Here is a 26,203-nt window from a genome sequence, read left to right as displayed (position 1 = left end):
CCCCGCTGCCGACCCCCCTCCCCCGACGAGCCCCAGCTCGGGGGGCAGCTCCTCGTCGCTCTCCTCTTCCTCCTCCTCCTCCTCCTCTGCGGGGGGTTTTTTGGGGGGGGGGGGGGGGGGGAAAGGGGGAAAAAAAATGGGGGGGGTCACATCGAGGTTTGGGGGGGTCTGGGGGGGTCACAGCGAGGTCTGGGGGGGTCATATTGGGGTCTGGGGGATCACACCGGGGTCTGGGGGGGTCACAGTGAGGTTTGGGGGGGTCACACGGGGGGCTGGGGGGGGTCTAGGGGGGTCACACGGGGGTCTGGGGGGTCATATCGGGGTCTGGGGGGGTCACACTGAGGTCTGGGGGGGTCTGGGGGGGGTCACATCGAGGTCTGGGGGGTCAGATCGGGGTCTGGGGGGGTCACAGTGAAGTCTGGGGGGGTCACACTGAGGTCTGGGGGTGTCACACTGAGGTCTGGGGGGTCATATCGGGGTCTGGGGGGGGGGCTGGGGGGGTCACAATGAGGTCTGGGGGGGTCACACCGGGGTCTGGGGGGGTCACACTGAGGTCTGGGGGGGGGCTGGGGGGGTCATATTGGGGTCTGGGGGGGTCACACTGAGGTCTGGGGGGTCATATCGGGGTCTGGGGGGGTCACAGCGGGGTCGGGGGGGTCACAATGAGGTTTGGGGGGATCTGGGGGGGTCATATTGGGATCTGGGGGGGTCACACTGAGGTCTGGGGGGGGTCTGGGGGGGTCACACTGAGGTCTGGGGGGGTCTGGGGGGGTCAGATCGGGGTCGGGGGGGGGGTCTGGGGGGGTCACATCGAGGTCTGGGGGGTCATATCGGGGGTCTGGGGGGGTCACACGGGGGTCTGGGGGGTCACACCAAGCTTTGGGGACCCCCCAGGTTTTGGGGGGGGTCGGGGGGGGGTCAGGGGATAAGGGGGGGGGTCGGTAAAAAGGGGGGGGGGGGTCGCACCCACCTTTGTCGGGGTCCAGTGAGTTGAGGGAGCTCGTCAGGTTGGCGAACTGGGGGGGGGGCAAAGGGGGGGTCAGGGGGGAAGGGAGGGGGGTGGGACCCCCAAACCTACCCTGAGACCCCTCCCCGTGCCCCCCCCGTGCCCCCCTCACCCATGACAACACCCTGGGACCCCCAAACCCACCCCAAACCTGCCCTGAGACCCCTCCCGGTGCCCCCCCCCGTGCCCTGAGACCCCTCCTGGTGCCCCAAATCCACCCCAAATCCCCCCAGACCCCTCCTGGTGCCCCCCCCGTGCCCTGAGACCCCTCCCGGTGCCCCCAAACCCCCTCCTGGGACCCCCAAACCTGCCCCAAACCTGCCCTGAGACCCCTCCCGGTGCCCCAAACCCGCCCCAAACCCCCCCAAACCTCCCCCAAACCCCCCTCTTGGTGCCCCCCCCCGTGCCCACCTCGCCCATGACGCCCCCCTGGGACCCCCAAACCTGCCCTGAGCCCCTCCTGGTGCCCCCAAACCCGCCCCAAATCTGCCCTGTGCCCAGGCCAGGTAACACAGGTGAGGGCTGGGACCCCCAAACCCACCCCAAATCCCCTCCTGGTGCCCCCCCCGGTGCCCCCCCCGTGCCCACCTCGCCCATGACGGCGATGGGGCAGGTGCCCCGTTGCCCGTGCCACCCTCTGCTCCACCAGGTAGTACAGGTGAGCTCCGGGACCCCCAAACCCACCCCAAAACCACCCCCAAACCCACCCCAAAACCCCCTCCTGGTGCCCCCCCCGGTGCCCCCCAGGTAGTACAGGTGAGCTCTGGGACCCCCAAACCTGCTCTGAGCTCCCTCCCAGTGCCCCAAACCCACCCCAAACCCCCCCCAAACCCACCCCCAATCCCCTCCTGGTGCCCCCCCCCGTGCCCACCTCGCCCATGACGGCGATGGGGCAGGTGCCCCGTGCCCGTGCCACCCCTCTGCTCCACCAGGTAGTACAGGTGAGCTCCGGGACCCCCAAACCCGCCCCAAAACCACCCCAAACCCACCCCAAATCCCCTCCTGGTGCCCCCCCCGTGCCCCCCCCGTGCCCACCTCGCCCATGACGGCGATGGGGCAGGTGCCCCGTGCCCGTGCCACCCTCTGCTCCACCAGGTAGTACAGGTGAGCTCCGGGACCCCCAAACCCGCCCCAAAACCACCCCAAACCCACCCCCAAATCCCCTCCTGGTGCCCCCCCCGTTGCCCCCCCCGTGCCCACCTCGCCCATGACGGCGATGGGGCAGGTGCCCCGTGCCCGTGCCACCCTCTGCTCCACCAGGTAGTACATGTACTCGTCGTAGAGGAGGCGGATGAGGTGGAAGGAGCCGAAGCTGGCGGCGCTTCGCAGGGTCAGGTCCCGGATCACCATCGAGCTGGGGGGGGATTTCGGGGGGTTTGGGGGATTTTAGGGGGGTTTTGGGGGGGATTTCGGGGGGTTTGGGGGGCAATTCTGCATTTTTGGGGGGGAATTCCGGGGATTTTGGGGTGAATCACGGGGTTTTTGGGGTGAATCCCGATGATTTTTGGGGTGAATAACGGGGTTTTTGGGGGTGAATCTCGTGGGGTTTGGGGGGAATTCCGGGGGTTTGGGGGGGATTTCGGGGGGGTTTGGGGGATTTTAGGGGGGTTTTGGGGGGAATTCTGCATTTTTTGGGGTGAATTCCGGTTTTTTTTTTGGGGGAGTCTCAAGGATTTTGGGGGGAATCTCGTGGGTTTTGGGGTGAATCCCGTGTTTTTTTTGGGTGAATTCCTTTTTTTTTTGGGGTGAGTCCTAATGATTTTGGGGTGAATCTCGTGGTTTTTTGGGTGAATCACGGGGTTTTTGGGGTGAATTCAGGGGATTTTGGGGGGAATTCCGAGGATTTTGGGGTGAATCCCGATAATTTTGGGGTGAGTCTCAGTGATTTTGGGGTGAATCTCGTGGTTTTTTGGGTGAATCACGGGGTTTTTGGGGTGAATTCAGGGGATTTTAGGGTGAGTCCCAAGGATTTTGGGGTGAATTCCGAGGGTTTTGGGGGAGTCTCAAGGATTTTGGGGTGAAATTCGCGGGTTTTGGGGGTGAATCTTGAGGATTTTGGGGTGAATCTCGTGGGGTTTTGGGGTGAATCACAGGATTTTTGGGGTGAATCCCAATGATTTTTGGGTGAATCACTGGTTTTCTGGGGTGAATTCAGGCGTTTTGGGGTGAATCTCGTGGGGTTTGGGGTGAATCACGGGGTTTTTGGGGTGAATCCCGATGATTTTTGGGTGAATCTCGTGGTTTTTTTGGGTGAATCTTTGTTTTTTGGGGGGAATCTCGTGTTTTTTGGGGGGAATTCCGGGGGTTTGGGGGAGTCTCAAGGATTTTAGGGGGAATTCCGGGTTTTTTGGGGTGAGTCCTAATGGTTTTTGGGGTGAATTTCGTGGGTTTTGGAGTGAGTCCCAATGATTTTGGGGGGTGTTTGGGTGGGGTTTGTGGGCTCAGGGATTTTTGGGGGGTGTTCAGGTGCTTTGGGGGGTCAGAGGGTGTTTGGGGGGCTCAGGGATTTCTGGGGTGAGTTTTTGGGGCTCGGGGATTTTTGGGGGTTGTTCAGGTGGTTTTGGGGGGTCAGAGGGTGTTTGGGGGGTCAGGGGGTGTTTGGGGGGCTCGGGGATTTTTGGGGGGTGTTCAGGTGGGTTTGGGGGGTCAGAGGGTGTTTGGGGGGTCAGGGGGTGTTTGGGGGGGCTCGGGGATTTTTGGGGGCTGTCTGGGTGGGGTTTTTGGGGCTCGGGGATTTTTGGGGTGAGGTTTTTTGGGCTCAGGGATTTTGGGGTGACTTTTTGGGGCTGGGGGCTTTTCAGGGTGACTTTTTGGGGCTGGGGGCTTTTCGGGGGCCGCCCACCTGTAGAAGGACCACTTGAGGTGGGGTCAGGGGGGTGTCTGGGTGGGTTTTTGGGGCTCAGGGATTTTTGGGGGGTGTTCAGGTGGCTTTGGGGGGTCAGGGGGTGTTTTTGGGGCTCGGGATTTTCGGGGTGAGTTTTTAGGGCTCGGGGATTTTTGGGGCTCAGGGATTTTCAGGGTGACTTTTTGGGGCTGGGGGCTTTTCGGGGGTGACTTTCTGGGGCTGGGGGATTTTGGGGGCCGCCCACCTGTAGAAGGACCACTTGAGGTGGGGTCAGGGGGGTGTCTGGGTGGGTTTTTGGGGCTCAGGGATTTTTGGGGGGTGTTCAGGTGGCTTTGGGGGGTCAGGGGGTGTTTTTGGGGCTCGGGGATTTTTGGGTGAGTTTTTAGGGCTTGGGGATTTTTGGGGGGTGTTCAGGTGGCTTTGGGGGGGTCAGGGGTGTTTGGGGGGGCTCAGGGATTTTTTGGGGGTCAGGGGGTGTTTGGGTGGGTTTTTGGGGCTCAGGGATTTCTGGGGTGAGTTTTTTGGGCTCGGGGATTTTTGGGGTGACTTTTTGGGACTGGGTGATTTTTGGGGTGACTTTTTGGGGCTGGGGGCTTTCGGGAACCGCCCACCTGTAGAAGGACCACTTGAGGTGGGGTCAGGGGGGTGTCTGGGTGGGTTTTTGGGGCTCGGGGGGTGTTTTTGGGGCCGGGGGCTTTCGGGAACCGCCCACCTGTAGAAGGACCACTTGAGCAGGAAGAGTTTGGCGGCGCGGGGCAGGCCGGGGGTGCCGAGGTGGGGGCGCAGGACCCTCCCCACCACGGCGTCCAGCCAGGCCGCCCACTGCTCCAGCGAGTGCTGCTGGCCCAGCGTGGCCTTGAAATCCTGCTCCAGGCGCTGCACCACCCGCGCCTCGCAGCGGCACACCCAGGCCGCCTGCTCCTGGAAAATATGGATATGGGATCGGGATGGATCCCCCCCGACAACCTCCTGCACCACCCGCGCCTCGCAGCGGCACACCCAGGCCGCCTGCTCCTGGAAAATATGGATATGGGATCGGGATGGATCCCCCTGACAGCCCCTGCTCCTGGAAAACAGGGATATGGGATCAGGATGGATCACCCTGACAGCCCCTGCTCCTGGAAAATATGGATATGGGATCGGGATGGATCCCCCTGACAACCTCCTGCACCACCCAGGCTGCCCCTGCTCCTGGAAAATATGGATATAGGATCGGGATGGATCACCCCGACAACCTCCTGAACTGCTCGTGCCTCCCCCCGGCACACCCAGGCTGCCCCTGCTCCTGGAAAATGTGGATACAGGGATGCAGGGATGGGGATGGACCTTCCCGACAGCCCCTGGAACCACCCAGGCTGCCCCTGCTCCTGGAAAACAGGGATAACAGGGATGCAGGGATGGGGATGGACCCTCCCGACAACCTCCTGCACCACCCGCGCCTCACAGCGGCACAGCCAGGCTGCCCCTGCTCCTGGAAAATATGGATATGGGATCGGGATGGATCCCCCTGACAACCTCCTGCACCACCCAGGCCGCCTGCTCCTGGAAAATATGGATATAGGATCGGGATGGATCACCCCGACAACCTCCTGAACTGCTCGTGCCTCCCCCCGGCACACCCAGGCTGCCCCTGCTCCTGGAAAATATGGATACGGGATCGGGATGGATCCCCCCGACAACCTCCTGCACCACCCAGGCCGCCTGCTCCTGGAAAACAGGGATATAGGATCGGGATGGATCACCCTGACAGCCCCCTGAACCACCCAGGCTGCCCCTGCTCCTGGAAAATATGGATATGGGATCGGGATGGATCCCCCTGACAGCCCCTGGAACCACCCAGGCTGCCCCTGCTCCTGGAAAATGTGGATTTGGGATCTGGGATCGGGATGGATCCCCCTGACAACCTCCTGCACCACCCAGGCTGCACATGCTCCTGGAAAATATGGATATGGGATCGGGATGGATCCCCCTGACAGCCCCTGGAACCACCCAGGCTGCCCCTGCTCCTGGAAAATGTGGATTTGGGATCTGGGATCGGGATGGATCCCCCTGACAACCTCCTGCACCACCCAGGCTGCCCCTGCTCCCGGAAAATATGGATATAGGGATCGGGATGGATCCCCCTGACAACCCTCTGAACCACCCAGGCTGCCCCTGCTCCTGGAAAATATGGATATAGGGATCGAGATGGATCCCCCTGACAGCCCCTGGAACCACCCAGGCCGCCTGCTCCTGGAAAACAGGGATATGGGATCGGGATGGATCCCCCCCGACAACCTCCTGCACCACCCAGGCTGCCCCTGCTCCTGGAAAATATGGATATGGGATCGGGATGGATCCCCCCCGACAACCTCCTGCACCACCCGCGCCTCGCAGCGGCACACCCAGGCCGCCTGCTCCTGGAAAATATGGATATAGGATCGGGATGGATCCTCCTGACAACCTCCTGAACTGCTCGTGCCTCCCCCTGGCACACCCAGGCTGCCCCTGCTCCTGGAAAATATGGATATAGGGACCGGGATGGATCCCCCTGACAGCCCCTGCTCCTGGAAAATATGGATATGGGATCAGGATGGATCACCCTGACAGCCCCTGCTCCTGGAAAATATGGATATGGGATCGGGATGGATCCCCCTGACAACCTCCTGCACCACCCAGGCTGCCCCTGCTCCTGGAAAATATGGATACGGGATCGGGATGGATCCCCCCGACAACCTCCTGCACCACCCAGGCCGCCTGCTCCTGGAAAACAGGGATATAGGATCGGGATGGATCACCCTGACAGCCCCTGCTCCTGGAAAATATGGATATAGGATCGGGATGGACCCTCCCTGACAGCCCCTGCTCCTGGAAAATATGGATACGGGATCGGGATGGATCCCCCTGAGAGCCCCTGGAACCACCCAGACTGCCCCTGCTCCTGGAAAACCGGGATATGGGATCAGGATGGATCACCCTGACAACCTCCTGCACCACCCAGGCTGCCCCTGCTCCTGGAAAATATGGATTTGGGATCGGGATGGATCCTCCTGACAACCTCCTGTACCACCCAGGCTGCCCCTGCTCCTGGAAAATATGGATTTGGGATCGGGATGGATCCCCCTGACAGCCCCTGCTCCTGGAAAACAGGGATTCGGGATCGGGATGGATCCCCAATCCTGTTTTTTGTGGTCCCCCAGTCCCATTTTTGGGGTGCCCCAATCCTGTTTTTTGGGGTGCCCCAGTGCCATTTTTTGGGGTCCCCCAACCCTGTTTTTGGGCTCCCCCAACCTTGTTTTTTGTGGTCCCCCAGTCCCATTTTTTAGGGTCCCCCAGTCCCATTTTTTGGGGTTCCCCAATCCTGTTTTTTGGGGTCCCCCAACCTTATTTTTTGGGCTCCCCCAGCCCCGTTTTTTGTGGTCCCCCAGTCCCATTTTTTGAGGTATCTCAGCCCCATTTTTTGGGCTATCTCAGCCCCATTTTTTGAGGTATTTCTGCCCCATTTTTGGGCTATCTCAGCCCCATTTTTGGGCTATCTCAGCCCCATTTTTTGAGGTATCTCAGCCCCATTTTTTGGGCTATCTCAGCCCCATTTTTTGAGGTATTTCTGCCCCATTTTTGGGCTATCTCAGCCCCATTTTTGGGCTATCTCAGCCCCATTTTTGGGCTATCTCAGCCCCATTTTTTGAGGTATCTCAACCCCATTTTTGACGTATCTCAGCCCCATTTTTTGAGTTATCTCAGCCCCGTTTTTTGAGCTATCTCATCCTCATTTTTTGAGGTATCTCAGCCCCATTTTTTGGGCTATTTCAGCCCCATTTTTTGAGCTATCTCAGCCCCATTTTTGGGCTATCTCAGTCCATTTTTTGAGGTATCTCAGCCCATTTTTTGGGGTATCTCAGCCCCGTTTTTTGAGCTATCTCAGCCCCATTTTTGAGCTATCTCAGCCCCATTTTTGAGCTATCTCAGCCCCATTTTTGGACTATCTCAGCCCCGTTTTTGGGCTATCTCAGCCCCATTTTTTGAGCTATCTCAGCCCCATTTTTCGAAGTATCTCAGCCTATTTTTTGGGCTATCTCGGCCCCATTTTTTGAGCTATCTCAGCCCCATTTTTGGGCTATCTCAGCCCCATTTTTTGAGGTATCTCAGCCCCATTTTTTGACGTATCTCAGCCCCATTTCTTGGGATATCTCAGCCCCATTTTTTGGGATATCTCAGCCTCATTTTTTGAGGTATCTCAGCCCCATTTTTGGGGTATCTCAGCCCCATTTTTTGAGGTATCTCAGCCCCTTTTTTTGGGGTATTTCAGCCCCGTTTTTTGAAGTATCTCCTCCCTGTTTTTGAGCTATCTCAGCCCCACTTTTGAGCTATCTCAGCCCCATTTTTGAGTTATCTCAGCCCCGTTTTTTGACGTATCTCAGCCCCATTTTTGGGCTATCTCAGCCCCATTTTTTGAGCTATCTCGGCCCCATTTTTTGAGGTATCTCAGCCCCGTTTTTTGGGCTATTTCAGCCCCATTTTTTGAGGTATCTCAGCCCCATTTTTGGGCTATCTCAGCCCCATTTTTCGAGCTATCTCAACCCCATTTTTTGGATATCTGAACCCCCTTTTTGGGGTTCCCCAGCCCCATTTTTGGGCTATCTCAACCCCATTTTTTGAGGTACCTCAGCCCCATTTTTTGAGCTATCTCAGCCTCATTTTTGGGCTACCTCAGCCCCATTTTTTGAGTTATCTCAGCCCCATTTTTTGAGCTATCTCAGCCCCGTTTTTTGGGCTATCTCAACCTATTTTTGGGGGTATCTCAGCCCCGTTTTTTGAGTTATCTCAGCCCTATTTTTTGAGGTATCTCAGCCCCCTTTTTGGGGTTCCCCAGCCCCATTTTTTGAGCTATCTCAGCCCATTTTTTGAGTTATCTCAACCCCATTTTTTGACGTATCTCAGCCCCGTTTTTTGGGCTATCTCAGCCTATTTTTTGGGGCTCCCCAGCCCCGTTTTTGGGGGTGCCCCTCACCTGCACGTTGGCGAAGTCCACCCTGTTGAGGTCGCTGAGCATCTGGCTGATCTGGGCCGTGTTCTGCAGCACCGCCCGCGCCGCCTGCGCCAGGTGGTTGAGGGACGTGTACCTGCGCAGGGTCTGCGCGAAGGCCCCGGCTGCTGCTGCCTGGGGGGGGTGGAAAGGGGGGGCTCAGGATGCCTCGTGGCCCCCCCCTGGCACCCCACGGACACCCCAGAGCAGGTATGGCCCCCCCAGAGCAGGTACAGCCCTCCCAAACCCCACAGACCCAGCTGCTGCTGCCTGGGGGGGGGAAAGGGGGGGCTCAGGATGCCTCGTGGTGACCCCATGGCCTCCCAAAGCAGGTACGGCCCCCCCAAACCCCAGGGACCCCTCACAGCCCCCCCCAAACCAGGCACAGCCCTCCCGATCCTCAGAGATCTCCTCCGGCCCCCCAGAACCAGGCACAGCCCCCCCAAACCCCAGAGAGCCCCCCATGGCCCCCCAGACCCTCCCATGGACCCCCCAAACCAAGCACAGCTCCCCCACACCAGGCACAGCCCTCCCGATCCTCACAGATCTCCTCCGGCCCCCCAGAACCAGGCACAGCCCCCCCAAACCCCACAGAGCCCCCCATGGCCCCACAGACCCTCCCATGGACCCCCCAAACCAGGCACAGCCCTCCCAAACCCCACAGACACCCCATGGCCCCCCCAAAGCAGGTACGGCCCCCCCCAAACCCTACAGCTCCCCCCAAACCAGGCACAGCCCCCCCAAACCAGGCACAGCCCCCCCAGGGCCCCCTCAAACCTCACAGACCCCCCATGGCCCCCCCAAACCAAGCACAGCCCCCCCAAACCAGGCACAGCCCCCCATGGCCCCACAGACCCTCCCATGGACCCCCCCAAAGCAGGCACAGCCCCCCAAACCCCACAGACCCGGCTGCTGCTGCCTGGGGGGGGGGAAAGGGGGGGCTCAGGATGCCTCGTGGCCCCCCCTGGGATGCCAGGGACACCCCAGAGCAGGTACGGCCCCCCCAAACCCCACAGAGCCCCCCCAAACCCCACAGACCCCCCATGGCCCCCCCAAACCAGGCACAGCCCTCCCGATCCTCACAGATCTCCTCCGGCCCCCCAAAACCAGGCACAGCCCCCCCCAGGGACTCCCAAACCAAGCACAGCCCCCCCAAACCAGGCACAGCCCCCCAAACCCCACAGACCCCCAGGACCACCCCCTAAAGCCCCCCTTGACCCTCCCAAAGTCCCCCCTGAGCCCCCAAAGCCCCCCCTGACCCCCCCAAAGCCCACCTTGACCCTTGGGCACATCTCCCCCAAAGCAGGCACAGACACCCCAAACCCCACATCCCCCCCAAACCCCACATCTCCCCCAAACCCCACATCTCCCCCAAACCCCACAGCCCCCCCAAACCCCCCAGACCCCCAAAGCCCCCCCAAAAAGCCCCCCCAAGCCCACCTTGACCCCGACCATCTCCTCAGGCACATCTCCCCCAAACCCCACATCCCCCCCAAACCCCACATCTCCCCCAAACCCCCCAGACCCTCCCAAACCCCCCAGACCCCCCCAAAGCCCCCCCAAACCCCCAAAGCCCCCCCAAAAAGCCCCCCCAAGCCCACCTTGACCCGGACCATCTCCTCGGGCACGCTGACCATGGCGTTGCCCAACCAGCTCTCCAGGCTCTTGGCGAAGTTCCGGATGGCCTGGGTCAAGGCACCTTTTTTTTGGGGGGAAAAGGGGGGGGTTTGGGGGTCACAGAGGGGTTTTGGGGGGTCACAGAGGGGTTTTGGGGGGTCACAGAGGGGTTTTGGGGGGTCTTTGGGGGGCATGAGAAGGTTTGGAGGGTCTGGGGGGTTGTGGGTTCATCCTGGAAAGGTTTGGGGGAGTTTGGAGGGAGGTTGGGCCTGGTTTTGGGGGGGCTGGGGGTGGCTCTGGGGGTCCAGGGGGACTTTGGGGGGTCACAGAGGGGTTTTGGGGGGTCACAGAGGGGTTTTGGGGGGCACAAGAAGGTTTGGAGGGTCTGGGGGGTGCAGGTTTGTCCTGGAAAGGTTTGGGGGAGTTTGGAGGGAGAGAGGGAGGTTGGGCCTGGTTTGGGGGGGCTGGGGGTGGCTCTGGGGGTCCAGGGGGGTTTTGGGGGGTCACAGAGGGGTTTTGGGGGGTCACAGAAGGGTTTTGGGGGGTCACAGGGGGGCACGAGGAGGTTTGGAGGGTCTGGGGGAGGTGCAGGTTTGTCCTGGAAAGGTTTGGGGGAGTTTGGAGGGAGGGAGGGAGGTTGGGCCTGGTTTGGGGGGGCTGGGGGTGGCTCTGGGGGTCCCTGTGGGTTTTGGGGGGTCCCTGCAGGTTTTGGGGGGGTCTCTGGGGGCTGTCAGGGGGGCATCAGGAGGTTTTGAGGGTCTGGGGGTTGTGGGTTCATCCTAGAAAGGTTTGGGGGAGTTTGGAGGGAGGGAGGGAGGTTGGGCCTGGTTTTGGGGGGGCTGTGGATGGCTCTGGGTCCCTCTGAGTTTTGGGGGGTCCCTGTGGGTTCTGGGGGTTCCCTGTGGGTTTTGGGGGGTGGTCTCTCACTGGGGATGGGGCGCAGGACGTCGGGCACCAGGATCTCCACCAGCCCCTGGTACAGGGTGAGGATGTCTCTGGGTGGCTCTAAGGGGACTCTGGGGGGCTCTGGGTGTCTCTGTGGGTTTTGGGGGGTCCCTGCAGGTTTTGGGGGGTCCCTGTGGGTTCTGGGGGGTGGTCTCTCACTGGGGATGGGGCGCAGGACGTCGGGCACCAGGATCTCCACCAGCCCCTGGCACAGGCAGTGGTTGGGCTGTGGATGTCCCTGTGTGTTCTGGGGGGTCCCTGTGGATTTTGGGGGGTCCCTGTGGGTTCTGGGGGGTCCCTGTGGGTTCTGGGGGGTTCTGGGGGGTCCCTGTGGGTTCTGGGGGGTGGTCTCTCACTGGGGATGGGGCGCAGGACGTCGGGCACCAGGATCTCCACCAGCCCCTGGTACAGGCAGTGGTCGCAGTCGCGCACCCAGCGCAGGACGGGCTCGTGCCGGGCCAGCACCAGGAGCCGCCGGCGGGGCAGGCGCCGCTCGGCCTCCTCCTGCCTGGGGAGGGGGGCACGGGGTCACCCCAAAATATGGGGGGGGGGCACTCAGCCCATCCCTGAGACCCCCATCCCACCCCTGAGACCCCCATCCCATCCCTGACACCCATGGGGTCACCCCAAAATATGGGGGGGGGCACTCAGCCTGTCCCTGAGACCCCCAGCCCACCCCTGAGATCCCCATCCCATCCCTGACACCCACAGGGACCCCCCGATCCCATCCCTGACACCCACGGGGTCACCCCAAAAGAGGGGGGGGGACCCTCAGCCCACCCCTGAGACCCCCATCCCATCCCTGAGACCCCCATCCCATTCCTGACACCCACAGGGTCACCCCAAAATATGGGGGGGGGGGACCCTCAGCCCGTCCCTGAGACCCCCATCCCGTCCCTGAGACCCCCACCCCATCCCTGACAGCCACGGGGTCACCCCAACCCCATTCCTGACACCCCCAGGGACCCCCCAATCCCACCCCTGACACCCACAGGGTCACCCCAAAATATGGGGGGGGGACCCTCACCCCATCCCTGACACCCACAGGGACCCCCCAATCCCATCCCTGACACCCACAGAGTCACCCCAAAACACAGGGGGGGACCCCCATCCCATCCCTGACACCCCCAGGGTCAACCCAAAATGTGGAGGGGGGACACCCACCCCATCCCTGACACCCACAGGACCCCCCCCCCAGCCCCTGGGTGCCCCCCAGGACCCCCCAGGACCCCCCAAATCCCACCCCCCCCCAACTCACGCCTCCATCTCCCCACTGCAGTGTCAGAAGTTGAGACCCCCCTGTGCCCTCCGTGCCCCCCCTGTGCCCTCTGTGCCCCCTGTGCCCACCCAGGACCCCCCCAGGACCCCCCCCAACCCTCGGGGTGCCCCCCAAGACCCCCCAAACTCCCCCACCAACCCCCAGGACCCCCCAAATTCCACCCTCCCCCCAACTCACTCCTCCATCTCCCCACTGCAGCGCCAAAAGCCGAGACCCCCCCTGTGCCCTCTGTGCCCCCTCCATGCCCCCTGTGCCAACCCAGGACCCCCCAGGACCCCTCCCAACCCTCGGGAGCCCCCAAAACCCCCCTGAGCCCCCCCAGAACCCCCCAAATTCCATCCCCCCCAACTCACGCCTCCATCTCCCCACTGCAGCGCCAAAAGCCGAGACCCCCCTGTGCCCTCTGTGCCCACCCTGTGCCCTCTGTGCCCCCTCCGTGCCCCCTGTGCCCACACAGGACCCCCCCAGGACCCCTCCCAACCCTCGAGGAGCCCCCCAAGACCCCCCAAATCCCACCCCCCCCCAACTCACGCCTCCATCTCCCCACTGCAGTGCCAGAAGCCGAGACCCCCCTGATGCTCTCTGTGCCCCCTCCGTGCCCCCTGTGCCCACCCAGGACCCCCCCCCAGCCCCCGGGGTGCCCCCCAGAACCCCCCCCAGTCCCTGGGTGCCCCCCCAGACCCCTCAAAACCCCCCACAGCCCCCCCAGGCCCCCCCAAATTCCACCCCCCCCCCAACTCACGCCTCCATCTCCCCACTGCAGCGCCAAAAGCTGAGACCCCTCTGTGCCCCCTCCGTGCCCCCTGTGCCAACCCAGGACCCCCCCAGGACCCCCCCCAACCCTCGGGGTGCCCCCCAAGACCCCCCAAACTCCCCCCCAACCCCCCAAATTCCACCCCCCCCCCAACTCATGCCTCCATCTCCCCACTGCAGCGCCAGAAGCTGAGACCCCCCCTGTGCCCCCTCCATGCCCCCCTGTGCCCACCCAGGACCCCCCCCAGCCCCCGGGGTGCCCCCCAGGCCCCCCCAGGCCCCCCAAATCCCACCCCCCCCCCAACTCACGCCTCCATCTCCCCACTGCAGCGCCAGAAGTTGAGACCCCCCCTGTGTCCCATGTGTCGCCTGTGCCCTCTGTGCCCCCTCCGTGCCCCCTGTGCCCACCCAGGACCCCCCCCAGGGACCCCTCCCAACCCTCGGGGTGCCCCCCAAGACCCCCCAAAACTCCCCCCCAACCCCCAAATTCCACCCCCCCCCAACTCATGCCTCCATCTCCCCACTGCAGCGCCAGAAGCCGAGACCCCCCTGTGCCCCCTCCATGCCCCCTGTGCCCACCCAGGACCCCCCCAGGACCCCTCCCAACCCTCGGGGTGCCCCCCAGGACCCCCCAAATCCCACCCCCCCCCCCAACTCACGCCTCTGTCTCCCCACTGCAGCGCCAGAAGCTCTTCCAGAGGGTCTCCACCAGCGAGAACTGCAGGTTGATCATCACGTCCACGATGGCCTTTTTTTGGGGGAGGGGTGGGGGGGGGGGTCAGGGGGGGTCAGGGGGGGTTCCCCAAACCCCGGGGGGGTTCCCCAAACCCACCGGGGGTCATTTTTGGGTGCAGGGGGGGTTCCCCACCTCGCAGTGCTCCCGGTATGAGCTGCTGGAAGACCCGCAGGTCGTCGGGGCCGGCGCCGTCCGGGACCCCCCCCTTGTCAGCTCGGGGAACTCCGGCAGCGTCCGGAGGCGTCTGGGGGGGGCAAAGGGGGTCAGGAGGGTTTTTTGGGGGGGTCAGAAGGTTTTGGGGGGGTCAGGAGGTTTTGGGGGTCAGGGGGTTTTTGGGGGGGTCAGGGGGGGTTTGGGGGGTTTTGGGGACCCCCCCTTGTCCAGCTCAGGGAACTCCGGCAGCGTCCGGGAGGCGTCTGGGGGGGCAAAGGGGGGGTCAGGGGGGTTTTTGGGGGGGTCAGGGGGGGGTTTTGGGGGGGGTCAGAGGGGTCAAGGGGGGTCGGGGAGGTTTTAGGGGGGTTTTGGGGGGGTTGGGAGGGGGGGTTTGGGGGTTTTGGGGACCCCCCTTGTCCAGCTTGGGGAACTCCGGCAGCGTCCGGGAGGCGTCTGGGGGGGGGCAAAGGGCGGGGTCAGGGGGGTTTTTGGGGGGGTCAGAAGGGTTTTGGGGGGGGTCAGGTGGGAGATCAGGGGGGTTTGGGGGCGTCAGGGGGGGTTTTAGGAGGGTTTTGGGGGGATTGGGAGGGGGGGTTTTGGGGACCCCCCCCCTTGTCCAGCTCGGGGAACTCCGGCAGCGTCCGGGAGGCGTCTGGGGGGGTCAAGGGGGGTCAGGAGGGTTTTTGGGGGGGGTCAGGGGGGGTCAGGGGGTTTTTTTGGGGGGGTCGGGGGGGGGGGTCTTCACACCCCCCTGGGGGGGTTTTTGGGGTTTTTTGCTCACCCAGGAACTGCTGCTGGTACTGATGCACTTGGCGCTGATGTCAGGGACGCCGGGGGGGGCCGGACCCGCCGACACCCCGTGGGACCCCCCCTCCTTCCACCTTCTGCACCGGCTTCAGCCTGGGGGGGCACGGGGGGGTCAGGGGGGTTTTTGGGGGGGGCAGGAGGGTTTTTGGGGGGGTTTTGGGGGGGATTTGGGGGGGTTTTGGGGGGCCCTGGACCCGCCCACACACCCATTGGTGACCCCCCTCCTTCCACCTTCTGCACCGCTTCAGCCTGGGGGGGGCAAACGGGGGGGGGTCGGGGGGGTCGGGGGGGTCAGGGGGGATTTTGGGGGGGGGGGTCAGGGGGGGTTTTGGGGGTTTTTGGGGGGTTTTGGGGGGGTTTTGGGGGGCCTGGACCCGCCGACACCCCGTTGGTGACCCCCCCCGTCCTTCCACCTTCTGCACCGGCTTCAGCCTGGGGGGGGCACGGGGGGGGTCGGGGGAGGGTCAAGAGGGGGTCAGGAGGGTTTTTGGGGGGCTCAGGGGGATTTTTGGGGTGTCCCAGGGGGGTTTTGGGGGTGATTTTGGGGGTTTTTGGGGGTCCCTCACTGCTGTTTCTGGGCGAAGGGCTGCAGGAGGTGGTCGGAGGCTCAGGGAAGGTTTAGGGGGCTCAGGAGGATTTTGGGGGCTCAGGGGGATTTCGGGGGTCCCAGGGGGGTTTTTGGGGTGATTTTGGGGGTTTTTGAGGGTCCCTCAGCGCTGTTTCTGGGCGAAGGGCTGCAGGAGGTGGTTGAGGATTCGGAGAGGGTTTAGGGGGCTCAGGAGGATTTTGGGGGGCTCAGGAGAGATTTTGGGGTTTCCCAGGGATTTCGGGGGCTCGGGGGGTTTTTGGGGGGCTCAGGGGGGTTTTTTGGGGTTTCCCAGGGGGGTTTTTGGGGTGATTTTGGGGGTTTTTGGGGGGTCCCTCACCGCTGTTTCTGGGCGAAGGGCTGCAGGAGGTGGTCGGAGGCTCGGGGAGGGTTTAGGGGGCTCAGGAGAGATTTTGGGGTTTCCCAGGGATTTCGGGGGTCCCCGGGGAGGATTTTGGGGTGTCCCAGGGGGGTTTTTGGGGTGATTTTGGGGGTTTTTGGGGGTCCCTCACCGCTGTTTCTGGGCGAAGGGCTGCAGGAGATGATGGGAGACACAGGGAGGGTCTGAGGGGATTGGGGGACACAGAGAGGGTCTGGGGGTCTCAGGGGGATTTTCGGGGGTCCCAGGGGGGTTTTGGGGGTGATTTTGGGGGTTTTTGGGGTGATTTTGGGGGTTTTTGGGGGTCCCTCACCGCTGTTTCTGGGCGAAGGGCTGCTGGCGCATGGCCAGGTGCTGCTGGTCCTCGACGAGCCGCAGGAGCGGCGACCCCCGCCTTGATGCGCAGCCCATAATAGTGGTACTTGGAGTTCCCCCTAAAAAATAGGGGGTTTTGGGGCATTTTGGGGGGTTTGGGGGCGTTTTGGGGGGGTTTGGGGGGGTTGGGGCCGAGCAAGAGATTTTTAGGGATGATTTCGGGGGGGTTTTGGGGCATTTTGGGGGGTTTTCGGGGGGATTTTGGGGGGTTTTCGGGGGGATTTTGGGGTGATTTTGGGTGATTTGGGGTGAGTTTGGGTGAATTTTGGGGTGATTTTAGGGTCAGTTTTGAGGCGATTTTGGGGTGATTTTGGGGCAATTTTGGGATGGGTTTTGAGGCGATTTTAGGGTGAGTTTGGCGTGATTTTGGGGTCACTTTTGAAGCAATTTTGGGGTGATTTTGAGGTGATTTTGGGCTGGGTTTTGGGGGGATTTTAAGGATGATTTTGGGGTGATTTTAAGGATGATTTTGGGGTGGTTTTAAGGATGATTTTGGGGTGAGTTTGGGGTCAGTTTTGAGGCAATTTTGGGGAGATTTTGGGGTGGGTTTTGGGGTGATTTTGGGGTGAGTTTGGGGTGAATTTTGGGGTGATTTTAGGGTCAGTTTTGAGGCGATTTTGGGGTGATTTTGGGGCAATTTTGGGATGGGTTTTGAGGCGATTTTAGGGTGAGTTTGGCGTGATTTTGGGGTCACTTTTGAAGCAATTTTGGGGTGATTTTGAGGTGATTTTGGGCTGGGTTTTGGGGGGATTTTAAGGATGATTTTGGGGTGATTTTAAGGATGATTTTGGGGTGGTTTTAAGGATGATTTTGGGGTGAGTTTGGGTCAGTTTTGAGGCAATTTTGGGGAGATTTTGGGGTGGGTTTTGGGGTGATTTTGGGGTGGGGTTTGGGGTGATTTTGGGGTGGGTTTTGGGGCAATTTTGGGGTGATTTTAAGGATGATTTTGGGCTGGTTTTAAGGATGATTTTTGGCTGAGTTTGGGGTGAATTTCGGGTCAGTTTTGAGGCGATTTTAGGGTGAGTTTGGGTTGATTTTAGGGTCAGTTTTGAGGCGATTTTGGGGTAATTTGGAGGTGAATTTCGGGGTGAGCTTTGGTTTGATTTTGGGGTGAGTTTTGGGGTAATTTTGGGGTGATTTTGGGGCGATTTTGGGGAGATTTTGGAGTGATTTTGGGGTGGCTTTTGGGGTGAGTTTTCAGATGAGTTTGGGGTGAGTTTGGGGTGGGTTTTGGGGTAATTTTGGGGTGGGTTTTAGGGTGATTTTGGGATGAGTTTAGGATGAGTTTTGGGGTGATTTTGGGTGTTTTGGAGGGGTTGGGTCTGAGCAGGTGATTTTTAAGGATTATTTTGGGAGGATTATTTTGGGGGGTTTTTGGGGTGAATTTTGGGGGTTTTGGTCCCACTTGGTGCCAAGACAAGCGGGTTGGGGTGGATTTTGGGGTGGATTTTGGGGTAATTTTGGGGTGATTTTGGGGTGATTTTGGGGTTGGTTTTGGGGCAATTTTGGGGTTATTTTGGGATGACTTTTGGGATGATTTTGGGATGACTTTTTGCTGTGTTTTGGGGCAATTTTGGGTGTGAGTTTGGGGTGATTTTGGGGTCGGTTTTGTGATGATTTTGGGGTGATTTTGGGTCGGTTTTGAGGAGATTTTGGCGTGAGTTTTGTGTGATTTTGGGGTCAGTTTCGAGGTGATTTTGTGGTGAGTTTGGGGCAATTTTGTGGTGATTTTGGGGGTGGGTTTCAGGGCAATTTTGGGGTGATTTTAGGGTTAATTTGGGGTTGGTTTTGAGGCAATTTTAGGGGTGATTTTGGGATGATTTTGGGGTAAGTTTGGGGTGAGTTTGAAGTTGGTCTCGGGGCAATTTTGGGATGATTTTGTGCTGGGTTTTGGGGTGATTTTGAGTTGGTTTTTAAGGTGATTTTGGGGCGATTTTGAGCCGATTTGGGGGTCGATTTTGAGGTGATTTTTGGGCTAACTTTAGGGCGATTTTTGGGACAATTTTTGGGGTAATTTGGGGGTTTTTGGTCCCACCTGGTGCCGAGGCGCCGCGCGCGTGCGCAGCCCCATGAAGACGGATCGGATGAGTTTGGGGTGAGTTTGGGGCAATTTTGGGATGATTTTGGGGTTGTTTTTGGGGTGATTTTGGGGATGATTTTGAGGTGATTTTGGGGCAATTCTGAGGGTGATTTTGGGGGTCAGTTTTGAAGTGATTTTGGGGCGATTTTGTGGTGATTTTGAGGTAATTTTGGAGTAATTTTGGGGTGATTTTGAGGCGATTTTGGGGTCGGTTTTTGAGGTGAATTTTGGGGTGATTTTGGGGGTGAGTTTGGGGTCATTTTTGAGACGATTTTGGGGTGATTTTGGGGTGGGGTTTAGGGTGATTTTGGGGTGGGTTTTGAGGTGATTTTGAGGTGGGTTTTGGGGTGATTTTGGGGTGGTTTAAAGAGTGAATTTGGGGTGATTTTGGGCTGGTTTTGAGGCGATTTTGGGGCGATTTTGAGACAATTTTGGGGGTGATTTTGTGGCGATTTTGTGGCCGGTTTTTGGGGCGAGTTTGGGGCGATTTTGGGACAATTTTGGGGCAATTTTAAGGCAATTTTGGGGGGTTTTTGGTCCCACCTGGTGCCGAGGCGCCGCGTGCGCAGCCCCATGAAGACGGATCGGATGAGTTTGGGGTGAGTTTGGGGGCAATTTTGGGGTGATTTTGGGGTTGTTTTTGGGGTGATTTTGGGATGATTTTGAGGGTGATTTTTGGGGCAATTCTGAGGTGATTTTGGGGGTCAGTTTTGAAGTGATTTTGGGGCGATTTTGTGGTGATTTTGAGGCAATTTTGGAGTAATTTTGGGGTGATTTTGAGGCGATTTTGGGGTCGGTTTTGAGGTGATTTTGGGGTGATTTTGGGGTGAGTTTGGGGTCATTTTTGAGACGATTTTGGGGGTGATTTTGGGGTGGGTTTTGAGGTGATTTTGAGGTGGGTTTTGGGGTGATTTTGGGCGGTGGTTTAAAGAGTGAATTTGTGGGTGATTTTGGGCTGGTTTTGAGTCGATTTTGGGGGCGATTTTGAGACAATTTTGGGGGTGATTTTCGTGGCGATTTTGTGGCCGGTTTTGGGGCGAGTTTGGGGCGATTTTGGGACAATTTTGGGGCAATTTTAAGGCAATTTTGGGGGTTTTTGGTCCCACCTGGTGCCGAGGCGCCGCGTGCGCAGCCCCATGAAGACGGATCGGATGAGTTTTGCCGAAGGAGGCGGCTGTTGACGGGCTCCAGTTTGTGGCCCTGGCAGTGCAGCAGGTAGTGGCAGTACAGGGCACTCCGGGGCAGACTCACCCCCTCGGCGGTCTCATAATTGTCCAGCAGCCACTGCACCTTTTTGGGGGGCAAAAACAGGGGTCAGCTGAGCACCAAAAGCTTCTGGTTGTGCCCCAAAATCTCCTCTTTGCACCTCAAAATGTGCTCGTACCCCCAAAAGATATTTGTACCATCCTAAACTCCTCTTACACCACCCCAAAATCTCCCATCTGCACCCTAAAATATTCTAATGCTCCATAAAACACTCTTATACCACCCCAAAATCTCTCACTTGTACCCCAAAACCGTCTCACACCCCCCCAAAACATCCTTATACCACCCTAAAATCTCCTCACACCACCCCAAAACCACCTCACATCCCCCCAAAACACCCTTATACCACCCCAAAAATCTCCTCATACCACCCCCAAATCTCCCATCTGCACCCTAAAATATCCTAATGCTCTGTAAAACGCTCTTATACCACCCCAAAATCTCTCACTTGTACCCCAAAAACCACCCTCACATCCCCCCAAAACCACCTCACATCCCCCCAAAACACCCTTATACCACCCCAAAACCTCCTCACACCGCCCCAAAATCTCCCATCTGCACCCTAAAATATGCTAATACTCCATAAAATACACTTATACCCACCCCAAAATCTCTCACTTGTACCCCAAAACCGTCTCACACCCCCCCAAAACATCCTTATACCACCCTAAAATCTCCTCACACCACCCCAAAACCACCTCACATCCCCCCAAAACACCCTTATACCACCCCAAAACCTCCTCACACCACTCCAAAATCTCCCATCTGCCCCCCAAAATATCCTAATATTCCATAAAATATTCTTATAGCCACCCCAAAACCTCTCACTTGTACCCCAAAACCACCTCACACCTCCCCAAAAGACATCCTCACACCACCCTAAAATCTCCTCACACCACCCCAAAACCACCTCACACCCCCCCAAAACATCCCTTATACCACCCCAAATCCTCCTCACACCGCCCCCAAAATCTCCCATCTGCACCCTAAAATATCCTAATGCTCCGTAAAACGCTCTTATACCACCCCAAAATCTCTCACTTGTACCCCAAAACCACCTCACATCCCCCAAAACCATCTCACATCCCCCCAAAACATCCTTATACCACCCCAAACTCCCCTCACACCGCCCCAAAATCTCCCATCTGCCCCCCAAAAATATCCTAATACTCCATAAAATACACTTATACCACCCCAAAATCTCTCACTTGTACCCCAAAACCACCTCACACCATCTCAAAACATCCTCACACCACCCCAAAACCTCCAACCTGCCCCCCAAAATATCCTAAGGCCCCATAAAACGGTTTTATACAACCCCAAAACCCCCTCACTTCCCCCCCCCAAAACCTCCCTCCACCCCAAAACCCCCCTCAAACGCCCCCTCAAAGCCCCCTCCCATCCCCCCCAACCCCCAGTTCCCCAATTTTCCCCCCACCAGGCCCCTCCCACCCCCCCATTTTTTGGGGTCCCCCCTCCCCCCATTTTGAGAGGTACCCCCCCCTCCCCCATTTTTTGCCCCCCCCCTCTCCCCATTTTTGGGGGTCCTTCTCCCCATTTTTAGGTTCCCCAGCCCCATTTTTTGGGGGCCCCCCCTCCCCCATTTTTTGCCCCCCCCCTCCCCATTTTTTGCCCCCCCCCTCCCCCCCATTTTTGGGGTCCCCCTCCCCCCATTTTTTGCCCCCACCTCCCCCCATTTTTGGGTTCCCCCCTCCCCCATTTTTTGGCCCCCCCCCTCCCCATTTTTTTGCCCCCCCCCTCCCCCCATTTTTGGGGTCCCCCCTCCCCCCATTTTTTGCCCCCCCCCTCCCCCCATTTTTTGGGTTCCCCCCCTCCCCATTTTTTGCCCCCCACCTCCCCCCATTTTTTTGCCCCCCACCTCCCCCCATTTTTTGCCCCCCCCCCTCCCCATATTTTTTTGGGGTCCCCCCCACCCCCCCCCATTTCCGGGGGGGGGGTCTCACCGTGGCGGGGGAGGCGCGGGTGGTGTGGGCGAAGGCCGCCCCTCCCCCCGCCCCCATGTAGCCCCCCTGGATGACGTAAGCGCCGGCGGGGGCGGGGCCCCCGGAGGCCCCGCCCCCTCCTCCTCCTCCTCCTTGCGCGGCTGGGCGGGGCAGCGGCGGAGGGGGCGGAGCCCAAAATCTGCCCCGCCCCCCCCCGCCGCGAACACGGGGGGGGGGGTTGAGAGCTGGGAGGGGGGGGGAGGGGGCGGGGAGGGCTGGGCTGCACAGCCCCTCCCCCACCCCCGGCCGGCCCCCGCCCCCTCCCCCGGCGGCCCCCGCCCCCTCCGGCGCTGGGGGGTGGGGGTCGTAAAAACCCCCCCGAGGTTGGGGCGAAAAGCGGCGGCTCCGGGAACGGGAACGAGCCCGAGCGGCTGCGGGGGGGGGGAGAGAGAAAAGAGGGGGGGTCAGACCCCAAAAATATGGGGGGGAACACCCCAGAAATATGGGGGGGGGAGAGAGAAAAGAGGGGGGGTCAGAGCCCCAAATTGAGGGGGTCGGACCCCAAAAATATGGGGGGGGGACACCCCAGAAATATGGGGGGGGGAGAGAGAAAAGAGGGGGGGTCAGACCCCAAACTGGGGGGTCAGACCCCAAAAATATGGGGGGGGGGATCCCAGAAATAGGGGGGGGACACCCCATAAATACAGGGACCCCCAAAAACACGGAGGGGGGGAAGGGGGGGGACCCCAGAAACACGGGGGGGGGGAGAGAGAAAAGAGGGGGGGGTCAGACCCCAAATTGAGGGGTCAGACCCCAAAAATAGGGGGGGAGGACACCCCACAAGCACAGGGACCCCATAAATAGGGAGGGAAAAAGGGGGGGACCCCAAAAACACGGGGGGGGGAGAGAGAAAAGAGGGGGGGTCAGAGCCCGAAATTGAGGGGTCGGACCCCAAAAATATGGGGGGGGGATCCCATAAATAGGGGGGGGGACACCCCATAAATACAGGGACCCCAAAAACACGGGGGGGACACCCCCAGAAATATGGGGGGGGGGGAGAGAGAAAAGAGGGGGGGGTCAGAGCCCCAAATTGGGGGGTCGGACCCCAAAAAATGGGGGGGGGGGGATCCCAGAAATATGGGGGGACACCCCAAAAACACGGGGGGGGAGGAGAGAGATAAAAGAGGGGGGTCAGAGACTAAAATAGAGGGGTCAGACCCCAAAAATATGGGGGGACACTCTATAAATATGGGGGGGGACACCCCATAAGCACAGGGACCCCAAAAACACGGGGGGGGGGATAATGGGGTGATTTTTGGGGGCAATTTTGGGGTGATTTTGGGGTGATTTTGAGGTGATTTTTGGATTGATTTTGAGGCGATTTTGGGGTGATTTTGGGGTTGGTTTGAGGGTGATTTTGGGGCGATTTTGGGGTTGGTTTGGGGGTAATTTTTGGGGCGATTTTGGGGTTGGTTTTGGGGTGATTTTGGGGTTGGTTTGGGGGCAATTTTGGGGCGATTTTGGGGTTGGTTTTGGGGTGATTTTGGGGTTGGTTTGGGGGCAATTTTGGGGCGATTTTGGGGCAATTTTGGGGTGATTTTGGGGTTGTTTTTGAGGTGATTTTGGGGTGATTTTGAGGTGATTTTGGGGTGATTTTGGGGCAATTTTGGGGTTGATTTTAAGGCAATTTTGGGGTTGGTTTTGAGGCAATTTTGGGGTTGGTTTTGAGGCAATTTTGGGGCAATTTTGGGGGTGATTTTGGGGTGAATTTGAGGTGATTTTGGGGTGATATGGGAGGGGGAAAGGGGGTGCAGGAAGAGGGTAAAGGGGGGGAGGGTTCCCCCTTTTTGGGAGGGGTCACTCACATGGCCGTTGGGGGGGTAGGAACCGTCCCCCCCCCTCCACGTAGGGCACGGGGGGCGGGGGGGGGGGAACACGTGGGTCACGGGGGGCAGCTGCTGCACCTGGGGGGGGCAAAAACGGGGGCATTTTAGCCCCCTCCCCACCCAATTTTAACCCACTTTTTTGGTCATTTTTCCCCACTTTTTTACCCATTTTTTCCTATTTTTTTGCCCATTTTTGCCCCCTCTCTCCACCCAATTTTCCCCCATTTTTTTTCTCATTTTTTTGCCCATTTTTTACCCATTTTTTTCCCCATTTTAGCCCCCTCCCCACCGAATTTCCCCCCTTTTTTTTGCCCATTTTTTGCTCATTTTACCCCCCTCCCCATCCAATTTTCCCCCAGTTTTTTCCCCATTTTTTGCCCATTTTTTGCCCAATTTTTACCCATTTTTTTGCCCATTTTAGCCCCCTCCCCACCCAATTTTCCTCCACTTTTTTGCCCATTTTTTCCCCATTTTTTCCCATCTTACCCCCCCTCCCCATCCAATTTTCCCCCAGTTTTTCCCCCATTTTTTGCTCATTTTTTGCCCAATTTTTCCCCATTTTCCCCCCATTTTTTTCCCATTTTAGACTCCTCCCCACCCAATTTTCCCCCACTTTTTTGCCCATTTTTTACCCAATTTTTGTCAATTTTAGCCCCCTCCCCACCCAATTTTAACCCACTTTTTCCCCCATTTTTCACCCATTTTTTGCCCATTTTTGCCCCCTCCCCCACCCAATTTTAACCTACTTTTTCCACCATTTTTTAACCCATTTTTTACCCATTTTTTCCCCATTTTTGCCCCTCCCCACCCAACTTTCCCTCACTTTTTTGCCCATTTTTTCCTCATTTTTTACCCATTTTTGCCCCCTCACTTTTTCCCCATTTTTTGCCCATTTTTGCCCAATTTTTACCCATTTTAGCCCCCTCCCCACCCAATTTTAACCCACTTTTTCCACCATTTTTTGCCCATTTTTTGCCCATTTTAGCCCCCTCCCCACCCAATTTTCCCCCACTTTTTTGCCCATATTTTGTTCATTTTTTTGCCCATTTTACCCCCCTCCCCACCCAATTTTCCCCCACTTTTTTGCCCATTTTTTGCTAATATTTTGCCCATTTCTTGCCCAATTTTTGCCCATTTTTTACCCATTTTTAGCCCCCTCCCCACCCCATTTTACCCCACTTTTTTCCCCATTTTTTACTCGTTTTTTCCCCATTTTTTGCCCATTTTTTTCCCCCTCCCCACCCAATTTCACCCCCCTTTTTCCCCCATTTTTCCCCCATTCCCACCCCCCTTTTTTTTACCCGATTTCCCCCCGTTTCCCCCCATTTTCTCCCACCTGGGGCCCCCCCGGGCTGGGCCCGGGCTGGGGGGGCGCGGGGGGGGCGGGGCTGCCCTCGGTGCCCTCGGGGGGGGGTCGCAGCCCCTCTGCTTTGGGGACAAAAGCAGCAGATTCGGGTCAGGCCCCCCCGCGCCCCCCTCCCCCAAATTTTTGGGGGGTCACGGGGGGGGTCAGGGGGGGTTGTTTTTTGGGGGGTCTCACCCGCCACCGTCACCACGATGAACTGCTGGGGGGGGGGGCTGGGGGGCCGCGGGGGGGGCGCTGGGGGGCGCTGAGGGGGCCCCGGCGGGGGCGGGGCCTCCGGGGAGCTCCGCCCCGAAAGAGGCGGGGCCGGCGGTGGGCGGGGCCTGCGGCGGCGGCTGCGGCGGCTGCTGTGACGTCGTGGCGGTCAGCTCGGTGACGTAGGAGGGCTGGGTCGCCATGGCGACGGCTGCGGGAGGGAGGGAGGAAGGCGCGAGTGACGTCACGACGGGCAGGCGGTGACGTCAGCGTTGCGCGCGCGCGCGGAAGGAAAAAACCACGGGCGTGACGTCAGCGCGGCCCGAGGATGACGTCACACGCCCGGCAAACACGATTGCGTCACCGCCAGGCTCCGCCCCGCGAGGACATCCCCGATGACGTCACCACTCCGCCCACGCGACATCGCGGCGCGGCCACGCCCCTCCCGCCCTGCGCGCCCCCCATTGGCTCCCGCCGCCCGCCAATCACCGCGCCGCGCGCTCAGGCCACGCCCCGGCCCGGGCCCGGGCCCCGCTTCCCCCCCTCCCCCCTTCCCCTCACAACCTCCCCCCCCGCCGCCATCTTGGACCCGCCGCTCGCACCCACCTGCCCGCGGCCGCCGCCGGGACCCCGCGGGGGTTCCGCCCGCCGCCGGGGCCGCGGCTGCTGCTGCCGGCGGGGCCCGGCGAGGCGCGGGGCGGCGGCGGCGGCGGCCGGGCCGGGCCGGAGCGCGGTCGCCACGGTGACCGTGGCTATGGCGGCCTCCCTGGTCCCTCACCGGGGCAACTGTTGCTACCCGCCTCGGCGCGGGGCGGGGCCGCTCGCGCAGCTCCCGCCCCCCGCGCGCCATTGGCCGCCGCCCCGCGCCTCGCGGCGCCGATTGGCTAAGCGGCCCGTCGCTCCGCGCGTGCCCCGCCCCGCTCGCAGCCGATTGGCTGCGCCGCCCGTCCGTCAGCACTTCCTGAGGGGGCGGGGAGAGGCGGG

The 26,203-nt window shown here is 60.0% G+C and overlaps 1 protein-coding gene across 1 annotated transcript; it reads right to left on the bottom strand.

Annotated features, from left to right (window-relative positions):
* Positions 1-26,022, bottom strand: LOC127465854 (MHC class II regulatory factor RFX1-like; the record flags this gene model as incomplete). The annotated part of the gene is given in 23 exon segments (XM_051776383.1): positions 1-86; positions 971-1,016; positions 2,207-2,360; positions 4,564-4,772; positions 8,842-8,991; positions 10,458-10,555; positions 11,775-11,926; positions 14,110-14,198; positions 14,319-14,336; positions 14,338-14,399; positions 14,944-14,991; positions 15,121-15,153; positions 15,156-15,210; positions 15,212-15,239; positions 16,425-16,501; positions 16,503-16,545; positions 19,673-19,728; positions 19,731-19,856; positions 21,797-21,936; positions 23,641-23,739; positions 24,998-25,089; positions 25,202-25,430; positions 25,826-26,022. Coding segments are annotated over 22 exon segments (2,082 nt in total), but the record flags the coding sequence as incomplete, so codon positions are not given.
* Between the last annotated feature and the right edge of the window lie 181 nt (positions 26,023-26,203).

This window comes from Manacus candei, unplaced genomic scaffold (genome assembly GCF_025592945.1).
Source record: "Manacus candei isolate 608988 ecotype Guabito, Panama unplaced genomic scaffold, ASM2559294v1 h1tg000509l, whole genome shotgun sequence".
In the NCBI taxonomy this organism is placed as follows: Eukaryota; Metazoa; Chordata; class Aves; order Passeriformes; family Pipridae; genus Manacus; species Manacus candei.
The sequence above is the reverse complement of the archived record's forward strand: the minus strand, read 5'-3'. Positions and strand labels throughout refer to the sequence as shown.